This window comes from Ixodes scapularis, unplaced genomic scaffold (genome assembly GCF_016920785.2).
Source record: "Ixodes scapularis isolate PalLabHiFi unplaced genomic scaffold, ASM1692078v2 PGA_scaffold1__304_contigs__length_218370807, whole genome shotgun sequence".
In the NCBI taxonomy this organism is placed as follows: domain Eukaryota; kingdom Metazoa; phylum Arthropoda; class Arachnida; order Ixodida; family Ixodidae; genus Ixodes; species Ixodes scapularis.
This window is the reverse complement of record NW_024609846.1, coordinates 20,255,103-20,268,228: the sequence shown is the minus strand read 5'-3', so window position 1 is coordinate 20,268,228 and position 13,126 is coordinate 20,255,103. Positions and strand designations below refer to the sequence as shown.

The window sequence follows — 13,126 nt, the reverse complement described above, 5'->3', positions numbered from 1 at the left end:
GGACACAGAACGAGGATCCAAGTAGCTGGGTTGCACGATTATTACGATTGTTATCGAACCGATGACGCCAGCTGTTTCAGTTGCTTCCGTAACGCATTAGATACACGTCAGCTTAATTCTCAGCTTCTTCAATTATCCGGCAGCATGCGCCGCCTGGTATTTATGCTCCCTCATATTAGAGTGAAATTGCTAGAGTAATCGCTTCATGGCTCTAAAGCAAACAAAATAAATTATATAATTTGTGATACGATAATTGTTCATAAAGCGTTCATTAAAAAATGTCATCAATTTTTTGTTGCTGTTGTAAAGAATAGTTTTCTGTGCATAAAAGCATATTCAAGTCAGTTTCTGAATTTCCAGAAGAAAATTCACATTCGCGTAGATTTAAGTGACGGCGTTAATATTGGTTAGAAACCAAAGCATTCATTTTATGAACATTACATATATAAATTGGCAAACAGTCAAAATAATTAGGTTTCCATTCAGAGAACACATCAAAGCGGCATTGCTTTTTTTTTCTATTTTGTAACTGAGACATGCCAATTTCATGGTTAAGTTAGCAAGAGGCAGTTGAGTTGGTTTCTGGCGTTGTTAAAATTTCGCAACTTGTGGATGGGCATACGCTAGAAACTTCTTCATGTGGTAACTTGCGTAGTCTGTCAGCTGCAACTCCTCATTTATTTCCTTCGAATATTCAGTGTGGCCTTTCCTAAATGTCAATAGTTCATCTCAGCCTTATATTTTTATTTCTTTGCGCTCGCCTTGAGTGAAGAAACGTTATATGAAAGGCAACTGCCTCACGTCACGCCATTTAACAATGACAAAACGCACAAACCGTTTCATTTAGAGCTGTTCGCTTAAATAAAAAGGCAAAGCGTGCTTGAAGCCCCGCGCCTTTGGAGAGAAGCCGTAGCATGAAAGCCGACGTATTGATCCTGATTATTTTCTACTTAAAACACAACTACGCATTTTCTCCTCGTTTAACCGGTATGTATCTAGCATGCGTTTATGAAATGTAATTGAGACGTTGCGCGTTTTCACCACTATAGTTAAGCAAACCATTGTAAAGTATTTGGAAAGCAAGTTCAACTCAAAAGTATTTTCCCTAATTAGGAAAATGTTCTTGACGTGCGGGATAAGCAGCCGGCACCATCAAACATAACAATGGAATTCCGTACAGTTACTAGTTTCACATATAAGTAATATTGTAACATATCGTCACGGTGTACGGCGAAGAAATGATAAATAATTAACTGGCACGAAAGGTTTTATTGGCGAACTCTTGCTGAACAAAATAAAAAAGCCAGCGCTAAGACAGAACAAAAGCGGGCGGTGATTTGTCCGCGTCACAGAAAGCGAGAGAAAGCGAATCTTCTAAAAGTCCGTGACCAAGCGTTGCTTTTCGACCCTGAGCGTTTCATTATCCCTCTTTTTAAAAGCGCATCGTCCCAATCCAACGCGAAAGGAAAACAAAAATGACAAATAAAAAAATACGGTGAGTGAGAGAGAGAGAGAGAGAGAAACCAGTTTACTGAAACACCAGTCAATGAGCGCCAGGAGAGAAGTCCATCTCCCCCTTCGCCCCTAGCCGTCGGCCGGAATGCCTTAGGACACAGCAACAGCAAGGGCTTGACCGATGATCTCCTGCTGGACTTTGGGGTCTGGGCTGCAGAGCAAAGTCTCCCAGGATTCTAGAGTGCACGAGCTATCGTACTTAGTCCGACATCTCCATACCGTGTGGACCGAATTTGCTGCCTCATCGCAAATTTAGTACTTTGACCTGAATACTTCTGGATGCGACTGGCCGTAGAGTACGGGTTTGGTAAATAACGCCGTCTGCAAGTTCCTCCACATAATCCCCTCTTTCTCACTGAGCGTTGTGTCCACTCTCAGATAAATTTGTCGATTTATTTATTTATTTCAGTACCTTCAAGGCCCAGGGGGCGTTACAGAAGGGAGTGGAGGAAAACATAAAAACAAACAACAGGTAGTAAATTCAGAAATTGAACAGAGAATGAAAAATGCAGACAACGCCGGTTATTAAGAAAGTACATAACACTCAATGGCGGATCTGAAAGTGAAATCGTCGGTAGTCGTTACGATGGAGGCGGGCAGGCGGTTCCATTCGTTACTAGTCCTTGGGATAAATGAATCGAAAAACAAGTTAGTGCGACAGTGTGGCACGCCTACTTTGTTATGGTGGTCCGAACGAGATAAGACGCATGATGGCTCTGAAAAAAGTTCGGTTTTGAGGTGCGGATTATAATGATATATTTTATGAACTAGCGTGAGTCGCGATATCTTTCTGCGCAGTGAGAGGTTCGGAAGGTTCAAGATGGCTTTCATAGAGGATACACTAGATGAACGGGAGTAGTTCGACAAGACAAAACGTGCGCTGCGATTCTGTATCATTCTAAGTTATTAGTAAGAAATTCCAGGCCTGGGTCCCACACCGAAGATGCGTACTCCAGTTTAGAGCGGACGAGAGTTTTGTAGAGGAGAAGCTTTAAAGATGAAGGTGCCATAGAAAAGTTACGACGCAAATATCCAAGCATGCGGTTAGCTGTATTTACTATATGTTTAATATGCATTTGCCAAGACAGATTAGCGGTTATGTGAACCCCTAGGTATTTGTATGACGTTACTTGTTCAAGTGCACTGCCTGAAAGTTGATAATCGTAAATGTTGCCACAAACAGTCTCACGCGTAATTCTCATTACTTTACACTTGTTAGTATTCACACGCATTTTCCAGATATCACGCCAATTAGAGATTTTGTTAAGGTCAGACTGAAGCACATAGGAATCGGAACTAGTAGAAATGACTCGAAAAATGACGCAGTCGTGAGCAAAAAACTTGATGGATGTGTCGATAGAGTTAGGAAGGTCAACAATGTAAACGAGAAAGAGAAGAGGGCCAAGCACAGACCCTCGCGGCGCACCTGAAGTCGTTAGCAACTACAAATTGGGTTCTGTTAGACAGGAAACTTTCAATCCATGCGAGCATATTAGGGTCAATATTTAATCTGCTTAATTTCAAACAAAGTAGCTGATGAGATACGAGGTCGAAAGCTTTAGAAAAGTCGAAAAATATGCAGTCAACATGAGATGCAATATCTAAAGCAGCAAAAAGTTCATGTGTAAATGAAATGAGTTGTGTCTCACAGGAGAACGTCTTACGAAAGCCGTGCTGGTATGATGTAAAAAATGCATTACTTTCAAGGAAACTAACAAGGTTAGAATAAATTATATGCTCTAAGATTTTACAAGGAATACTAGTTAAAGATATTGGTCTGTAGCTATGGGGAGAATGCGAGATTCCTGATTTAAACGAGGGTACCACCTTGCCCACCTTTCAATCACAGGGCACGATACAGGTATCTAGGAACTGTGAAAAAGGTTTCGACAAAATTATGGAGGAGTATACTTCGGTGTTCTGCAGGTACTTTGAGTTAATATCATCGGGTCCAGATGACGAAGAAACTTTTCAATTTCGAATTAAATCCATCGCACCAACCAGTCAATCAGCACAGGATCCATAGGAAAAAAGCTCGAATCAGCAACATCAGGAAGAAAACGGAGGATAGATTCAAGAACGACTTTGCAAACACTTCATTAAACACAGAGCAGCATTCAGACTGAGGAATAGTCACACCATTGTCGTCGCTTAGATATATCTTATTCTGTTTCGGACCACGAACAACGTTCCAAAACTTTTTAGCGTTGTTTATCAGTAACGAAGGAAGTGTGTTATGAAATAAAATCCTCTTAGCCTCTTTCACTGCGTTTTTAAACAGAGCTTTAAATTGACGATAAGCACACCAGTTGACATGACTTTGACTTTGTTTGGCTTTGCGATATAATCGTTTTTATTATATAAAATACGCTTTAATGGAACGTTGAACCAAGCGGCTCGATGCTTGCATGAGATTACGCGTAATGGTATGTATTTTTGTACTAAATAATTCCCCTTGTCCCTAAAAAGATACCAATTAGTTTCGATAGTACGTTCCGAAAAATCCAGCATGTATTCATCTAAAAACGCTTCAAGCTCTCTGTTTATAGATTGATAGTCAGCCTTGTTCTAGTCTCTAATATACTTTGGTTTAGTGACTGAACAATGAACAGATCCTTTAAGAGTAAAATTAATAAAGCAATGATCACCTAGACCGGGCAAGTAGGTTATTGAGTTAAGCAAGTCAGGAGATGTCAAAATGAGATCAAGAATATTGGCACTCGATAATGAAGTTTGTGTAGGCTCTGTTACCATTTGGGAAAAATTAAAATGAGAGGAAAAGGTTTACAAATGCCGTTGATTCCCTATGTGACTCGGAAACAACCGGGCACGAATCAGTCCAAAGTATTTTCGGAAAGTTGAAGTCCCCTAACAAAAATATAAGCGAATGAGGGTACCTTACGACAATATTATTTAACACGTCATGAAGGTCATTGCAAAAAGGGGAGGATGCATTTGGTGGCCGATAACAGGCGTAGAAAATCACGTCACGGTGGTTAATACGTATATCTGCGCAGACCACCTCTAAACACGAAACAACGGGGACATAAAAAAGATTGTATATGATCAGCAATACCGATTAGGACACCTCCTCTTGATCTAGTACAGCGATCACAGCGATAGATATTAAACGACTTTTCACACTCAAATACTTCATTGTTAGAAATCTTGGCAGATAACGACGTTTCTGTTAGTATGACGACATCAGCACTACAAGTATCAATAAGGGACGACAAGTCATCACGCTTGTTTACAACGCTCCGAATGTTTGAAAAAGAAAGCAGATGTCACGGAAAGGATTATGTGCACGAGGTGATTGTTATGTCGAATACGATTCAGGCTCGTTTGGCACAGTTTCAACATGACTGGCGGGATCAGGTCCATCGTTGTGGGAAAGCATTTCACAAACACTGTCAGATGACGAAAGATAAACGTTACACCTCCTGTTAATAAATAACTTATCGTACCGAATTGAAAACTGCTGACCACTAGCCTTGCCGTATTCAGTTAGTTTCCTGCGTAAAGTTCGAGTAGAAATGCAAAAGTCTTAGCTGACACTGATACCGGCAACTTTCAGTTTTGATCTCGCCGCAAATATAGCATCTTTGACATTAAAACTGGAAAATTTAGCGATCACTGGACGACACTTGTTTGGTAGCTACTTACCCAATCTATGTGCTCGTGCAATCGACTCTTCAGGAAGCTGCATGCTCAGCGTGGACGAAAGGACTTCACGGACACGTTTTTCTGAATCAGACAACGACTCTGAGGGTACGTCGAGAAAACCGTGAAGCAGCAAATTTTCTCGCCGCGATCTGTCCTCGATTTCGTCTAAACGACGTGCAAGATTAGGTGTCTCAGAGCGTACAGCAAGAGATACAGTGCTGGCAATGTCTTGCTCAGCGCAGCCCTCTGAGGCAACCATCTTTTGCTCAACGGTTGTTAGCCGCTCATTGATGTCGGTCATTTGTTTTTCCAGATTTATTTGAAATTGTTTAACTTCACTAAGTTGCGAGAGTACCTCGGAGTGATTTGTATTCATTTTCGCCGACAGTTATTTCAAAAAGAATGTTACATCGTTGGGTTTCGCGACAGAGTCTATTAGGCCCGGGATTTAGTTCAATGTCCCCACCCAAAAGTAGCAGCTTCGTAACGTACAGTTATCCACAGGCAGTGTTAAGAACAGCGGTTGGGCATGAAAAGAGCTGCAGATTCACATTGTTTGTTCGTTTAAAATGCAACGAAGAGCTTGGACTAACCTGCACAAGAAAGCAGAACATGATTTGGTGCGTGTGCATGGTTACCGCTCTTTCATGCCCACTGGCGAAACAGGTCGACGGCACTTGCTTTAAAGGCCGCTGGAAACTTGATGTCTGTGCCGATGGAATCGATGAAGCCGAAGATGGTGACGTAACGCAGGCGGAGCCAACAAATGAAGACGCTGGACAACGTTGACTTGTCTGCGATGAGTGATCCATGAGGTTTGACGAACTCGCTAACGCACCACGCCGAAAAGGAAGGAGGCACGTGCCGTTCCCCGAGAAAATATGCACAAGAAAGCAGAACATGATTTGGTGCGTGTGCATGGTTACCGCTCTTTCATGCCCACTGGCGAAACAGGTCGACGGCACTTGCTTTAAAGGCCGCTGGAAACTTGATGTCTGTGCCGATGGAATCGATGAAGCCGAAGATGGTGACGTAACGCAGGCGGAGCCAACAAATGAAGACGCTGGACAACGTTGACTTCTCTGCGATGAGTGATCCATGAGGTTTGACGAACTCGCTAACGCACCACGCCGAAAAGGAAGGAGGCACGTGCCGTTCCCCGAGAAAATATGCACAAGAAAGCAGAACATGATTTGGTGCGTCTGCATGACTGCCGCTCTTTCATGCCCACTGGCGAAACAGGTCAACGGCACTTGCTTTAAAGGCCACTGGAAACTTGATGTCTGTGCCGATGGAATCGATGAAGCCGAAGACTGCGATGTAACGCAGGCGGAGCCAACAAATGAAGACGCTGGACAACGTTGACTTGTCTGCGATGAGTGATCCATGAGGTTTGACGAACTCGCTGACGCACCACACCGAAAAGGAAGGAGGCACGTGCCGTTCCCCGAGAAAATCTGCACAAGAAAGCAGATCATGATTTGGTGCGTCTGCATGGCTGCCGCTCTTTCATGCCCACTGGCGAAACAGGTCGACGGAACTTGCTTTAAAGGGACACTGACACCCCCCCAAATTTTTTTTTAATTTTTTGCCAGGCGCTTCATTATGGTGTCGGAGGACTACCCAATTAATATTTTGCAACAGAGTAGCGTATTTTTTAATAAAGCCAAAAGACGCAACTGCTCGAAACCGAAACCGAAACCCGACGGAGGTCGGAGAAGTGGAGAGGAGAGAGTGACTGGCGGAAGTCACGTGGCTACACCCGACCGTGTTTTTTTTGTTTTTTTTTCCTCCTTCCCGTAGCAGACGACATGCGGCGTACCGGAACTGTTCACTGAGCGATTCTTTTGCAGTTATGTATGTTCCGCTCGTTGTTCTGTACTCCAAGATGAGTTGTTTTGTACATTGAGGAGTTGGAGATGAGTAGTGAGTGCCCGTGGTGAATTTTGATCGGCTCCGAAAAGAATACACCCAAGATGTTGCGTGAAGAGCTGGCTCACATGCCCTGCGTCCGAAACAGAAGTGGCATTGTGCGACAGAGTTTCCGAAAGATCAAAGTGATCGGGACCAATGGCTGGCTGCAATTCCTGTAGACCATTTACGGGCACCTCGGAAAGCGGACGCTACCTGATTTATATGCTCCTTGCATTTTGTGGAAAGTGATTACATTGAGTTCGCAGGTGTCAAAAAGGAAACCCCGTACCATTTAATTCAGCGACGTGTCGTCCACAACATTTGTTTCTTATTTTTTGTTTCTTCAGTGATAATTGTTTAAAAAGAAAAAGAAATGTAGACATAAAAAATATTTTAAAAAAATAAAAAAAAAGGTTTCACGGGGGATCGAACCCGGTCCTACCGCGTGTGAAGCGGACGTCTTTCCCACTGAGCTACTGGGGCATACCGAAATTGGGGAATCTCTTCCCTTAGTAATAATTCAGCCGATAAACTGTAAGTTGGAAAGTTTGCTGCCGATTTTCCTCTAGCAAAAGCACTCCCGGGTCGAAGTCGGGATGCATCGCGCATTGGCGACATTCTCACGTAGTAAATAAATCGCACGCGTGCATACTCAACTCGAAGTAGACACGTCGTGCTTGACGTTTGCGCGAGCGATGTCTTCAGCCACGAGAAGGCAGCGACGGCTCGGCGACGTCTTCGTGCAAATCGGCTTGGTGATCGGGCGTGTCGTACGGGATGAATACCAGTTCTTTTGATCAGTCCCAAATTTCTCTTTTAAAGGCAGACAAAATTCGCCGATACCGCGAACGACAGTTCTGAAATAGAGGTCCCACGCCCGTCGTCCGCTGCCATCGCCGTCCCTGCGAGTCCCACGGTACGCGAAACGACGCACGCACAGATTGCTTCCGGTTGTCTGTGGAACTTTTTTTTCAATCAACGTATTTGCAGCTTTTTAGAATCCACAAAAAATCGGTTTCATATTTTTTTCTATTTTTAATATTGAGTGTGTGCCTTCAGTGACCCACGACTTTGATTAAATTTGGTGGTCGCATCGATACCTTAGAAAACGGCCCGTGACCGCGGAAAAGAGAGTGAGCGAGACTCGAACCGGCCAGTTCTTGATCGGCGGTTTTCGGGCGGAAAGAAACCGAATTTCGAGCCGTAAATTCTGTTCTGGGTAGTTGAGCTCTCATATGTCACGTACAACTAAAAACCTCGGCGAGCATAAATACCCTGTCAGTGTCCCTTTAAAGGCCGCTGGAAACTTGATGTCTGTGCCAATGGAATCGATGAAGCCGAAGATGGCGACGTAACGCAGGCGGAGCCAACAAATGAAGACGCTGGACAACGTTGACTTCTCTTCGATGAGTGATCCATGAGGTTTGACGAACTCGCTGACGCACCACGCCGAAAAGGAAGGAGGCACGTGCCGTTCCCCGAGAAAATCTGCACAAGAAAGCAGATCATGATTTGGTGCGTCTGCATGGCTGCCGCTCTTTCATGCCCACTGGCGAAACAGGTCAACGGCACTTGCTTTAAAGGCCACTGGAAACTTGTCTGTGCCGATGGAATCGATGAAGCCGAAGATGGCGATGTAACGCAGGCGGAGCCAACAAATGAAGACGCTGGACCACGTTGACTTGTCTGCGATGAGTGATCCATGAGGTTTAACGAACTGGCTGACGCACCACGCCGAAAAGGAGGGAGGCACGTGCCATTCCTCGAGAAAATCTGCACAAGAAAGCAGAACATGATTTGGTGCGTCTGCATGGCTGCCGCTCTTTCATGCCCATTGGCGAAACAGGTCAACGGCACTTGCTTTAAAGGCCACTGGAAACTTGATGTCTGTGCCGATGGAATCGATGAAGCCGAAGATGGCGATGTAACGCAGGCGGAGCCAACAAATGAAGACGCTGGACCACGTTGACTTGTCTGCGATGAGTGATTCATGAGGTTTGACGAACTCGCTGACGCACCACGCCGAAAAGGAAGGAGGCACATGCCGTTCCCCGAGAAAATCTGCACAAGAAAGCAGAACATGATTTGGTGCGTCTGCATGGCTGCCGCTCTTTCATGCCCACTGGCAAAACAGGTCAAGGGCACTTGCTTTAAAGGCCACTGGAAACTTGATATCTGTGCCGATGGAATCGATGAAGCCGAAGATGGCGATGTAACGCAGGCGGAGCCAACAAATGAAGACGCTGGACAACGTTGACTTCTCTGCGATGAGTGGTCCATGAGGTTTGAGGAACTCGCTGACGCACCACGCCGAAAAGGAAGGAGGCACGTGCCGTTCCCCGAGAAAATCTGCACACGAAAGCAGATCATGATTTGTTGCGTCTGCATGGCTGCCGCTCTTTCATGCCCACTGGCGAAACAGGTCAAGGGCACTTGCTTTAAAGGCCACTGGAAACTTGATGTCTGTGCCGATGGAATCGATGAAGCCGAAGATGGCGATGTAACGCAGGCGGAGCCAACAAATGAAGACGTTGGACAACGTTGACTTGTCTGCGATGAGTGATTCATGAGGTTTGACGAACTCGCTGACGCACCACGCCGAAAAGGAAGGAGGCACATGCCGTTCCCCGAGAAAATCTGCCCAAGAAAGCAGAACATGATTTGGTGCGTCTGCATGGCTGCCGCTCTTTCATGCCCACTGGCGAAACAGGTCAAGGGCACTTGCTTTAAAGGCCACTGGAAACTTGATATCTGTGCCGATGGAATCGATGAAGCCGAAGATGGCGATGTAACGCAGGCGGAGCCAACAAATGAAGACGCTGGACAACGTTGACTTCTCTGCGATGAGTGGTCCATGAGGTTTGAGGAACTCGCTGACGCACCACGCCGAAAAGGAAGGAGGCACGTGCCGTTCCCCGAGAAAATCTGCACACGAAAGCAGATCATGATTTGTTGCGTCTGCATAACACTGCTCTTTCATGCCCACTGGCGAAACAGGTCAACGGCACTTGCTTTAAAGGCCACTGGAAACTTGATGTCTGTGCCGATGTAATCGATGAAGCCGAAGATGGCGATGTAACGCAGGCGGAGCCAACAAATGAAGACGCTGGACAACGTTGACTTGTCTGCGATGAGTGATCCATGAGGTTTGACGAACTCGCTGACGCACCACGCCGAAAAGGAGGGAGGCACGTGCCATTCCCCGAGAAAATCTGCACAAGTAAGCAGAACATGATTTGGTGCGTCTGCATGGCTGCCGCTCTTTCATGATTACTCCTTAGTCTGCAGTGTTGTGATTTCCTGATATGCGCGCATATTCTCTCTGCTGTTGATAGTTTCGGGGACCTGGGTGGTTCCGGCGGTCGACCGGTAAGTGAAACCTCGGCCGACCGAATGAGCCTCCTCGTTCTGTCTAATTCCCTGGTGAGCTGGTGCCCCAACGAGCAGAACCGGCTCTCTGGGTCCTCCTTCCATGTTTAATATACGCATGGCAGTCTCCGTCACCCTTCCCGATTCTTAATTTCTCACAGCGTTTTGGAGTCGCTGATGACCACCTTAACCCCCCCCCCCTTCGGCTGACAGCCAAGGCTATGGCCACTTCTCCAGCTTCTACCGTCTCGACGCTACTGAGTGTGCAGCACGTCACCGGGGTGCAGCATTCCCTAACCGGCACGGCCGCCGTGTGCCGCTTTGCTCTCATAATCAGCAGCGTCCATACATAGGACGTCCTGTCGACCTGTATACCTAGCTTGTAATGCCTCCGCAGTCTTTACATCTGCCTTTGTGAAAGGCAGGGTTTCTTGGTGTCGGAGGATATTTCAATCTTGTCCCTGATCTGTCTCGGTATGTCTCTTCAGCGCACTTGCTCATGCTTGGGTGCGTAGCACAAGCATGAGCAAGTTAAAAGATTCCTCCCCGTTTTAGATACGAGTATGATTTGATGCTGCGTGGTAACGGCAGCCTCAATCAGCTTTTGAGAGTGTTCGATGCCCCTGGCCTCAGAAGTGTGTCGGTGTACGTGTTCGAGAAAAGTCCGCGCGCCACCTTGACACTTTTCCTGATATTAATTTCCAAACTTGTTCCATTGCACTCCATTCAGTTGGAGGTGGGGTGCCACGTACACTAGCCTACTGATTACAAAAGGTTGCGCGAGTCTCAAGAGACTCGCATCTTTCATCCCAGCGTGCCTGTTCGCTATTCGTCTGATGAGACGACCCGTCTGATTTGCACTGGCTTCTAGTCTAGCAGGCGTTGAATGATTCTTCCGGTTGGCCTGAATCTTGGCCCGAGAACGCGGATACAGACGACCGCGAAGATCTCTCCGCATCGGACGTACTGGTGGATGTCCGCCTCGCGCTTTTGGTGAAGCCGCTGTTTTTCGGGGGGCATGAAGAACAGTGCTTCCGACTTTTCTGTCGAACATTTGAGACCTTTGGGTTTCAGGTACTCTTTGATGATATAAATAGCACTTTGCAGGGAGCTTTCAATTTGCCCGTTACGGCCCTTGTTTATCTATGATGTTAAGTCATATCCGCGTATAAGGTGTGGTTTAGATTCTTAATTTCCCCGCAGTGTTCGGGGAATCTCAACCTCGCAAACTTGAAGAGGGTCGGTGATAACACCGAGCCCCGCTGCGTCACCCTCTTATTCAGTTTAACGTCCTCAATGGGCTCTTCCCCTATCTTGAAAGTGGCTTTCCTGTTCGTAAGGAAGTCCGTGATATAATTTTACACTCTTTTCCCGATATTGAGTGAGTTAAGAGTCTCCAACATCGACAGGTGTCTCACGTTGTCAAATGCCTTTGCCACATCTAACCCCACGATCGCTTTCGCGTCTCGCGTTTGCTCCTCTATAATTTGGTATTTGAGCTGCAGGATCACGTCGCATGCCGACAGCTTTGCTCGAAAACTGATCATGGTGTAAGGATAAAGCCCATTTTCCTCCATGCACCTACTCAGCCACGTCTGAAAGACGTGCTCTATGAGCTCACCCACGCAGGAGGTGAGCGATATCCTGAAGTTGGTGAAGCCCAGTTTCTTCTCCGTGTTGGGAATGAAAATGAGGTTTGCAAGTTTCCACTCCTGCGGTATTGTTCCCTTCTACCAGGACTCCTGCATGTACGCTGCGAGGTTGGCGATAGACCTGTCGTCTGAATTACAAAGCATTCTGTTGCTCACCCTGTCCGGCCCAGCCGCTGACTTAGACCTCAGCCGATTAATCTCCGCTCTGCCCTCAGCCAAGTAGATCGGAATGTCTTGTTCCAAACTCTCCCCCCCCCCCCCCTCCGCAGTCCGGGAGGGGTTCAGGTCCGGTGGGATTGATGTACCTATTCCGAACTTTCACGTGTTCATTCTTAGTTCCGTCATATTGATACGCCAGCCTTTCCACCTGTTGTTTGGACGCCGACTTTGTGCTATCCGGATTTATGAAGTGGCGAAGAAGTTGCCAAGTCCCCGCGGTTCCAAAATCCTCTCCGTCTGATCGCAGACGTCCCCCAATTTCGCTTCGTGAGCGCGATTGCGCGCTCTTCAATTTCCTGTTTAAAGCCGCTATCTGTTTTCTGATATTCCGATTCCATTTTCTTTGTCGAAGCCGGTCCTCCAACCCTTTGTTTGTGATCCAAATGTTTAATAATATCTTGTCTACCGCGTCGTTGCCCCTTTCGGTTTGCACCGCACGCTCTCGCGTGACGTCTCTAAAGTTCCAGTGCCTTGCGGTGTTTTTACTGCATCTGTAAGACATGATTGGCCAATTAGCAGATCCAGCCGACATCCTAATACTTGTTGGGTGAGCTGTCCATATGCCGATCCCTCTGCTCAGCTGCCCGTTCCCTTTTCTCCAAATTCTTCCTAAAGTTCTTCTGTGAGATTATTATCCCCTTGATGCAGTCGCTCTGCGAGATACTTATATCGCTGATGGCTCTGCTCTGGGAGAGTTTGAAACATTCCCAACATGCGTTCCTCAGAGGCCTTGCGCATTCATCGTCCTGGCTAGATTTGGCCTCAAAATTTGCTTTCAATTTCACTTTTCT

At 46.3% G+C, this 13,126-nt stretch overlaps 1 protein-coding gene across 1 annotated transcript in view; it reads left to right on the top strand.

Moving 5' to 3' along the window:
• The first annotated feature begins 914 nt into the window (after positions 1–914).
• LOC115322542 (plasma kallikrein-like) overlaps positions 915–13,126 on the top strand; it is a 38,458-nt gene continuing 26,246 nt past the window's right edge. The window contains exon 1 of the mRNA XM_040205684.1: positions 915–987. Coding sequence (XP_040061618.1) covers positions 915–987 — 73 coding nt within the window. The remainder of the gene's footprint in view (positions 988–13,126) is intronic.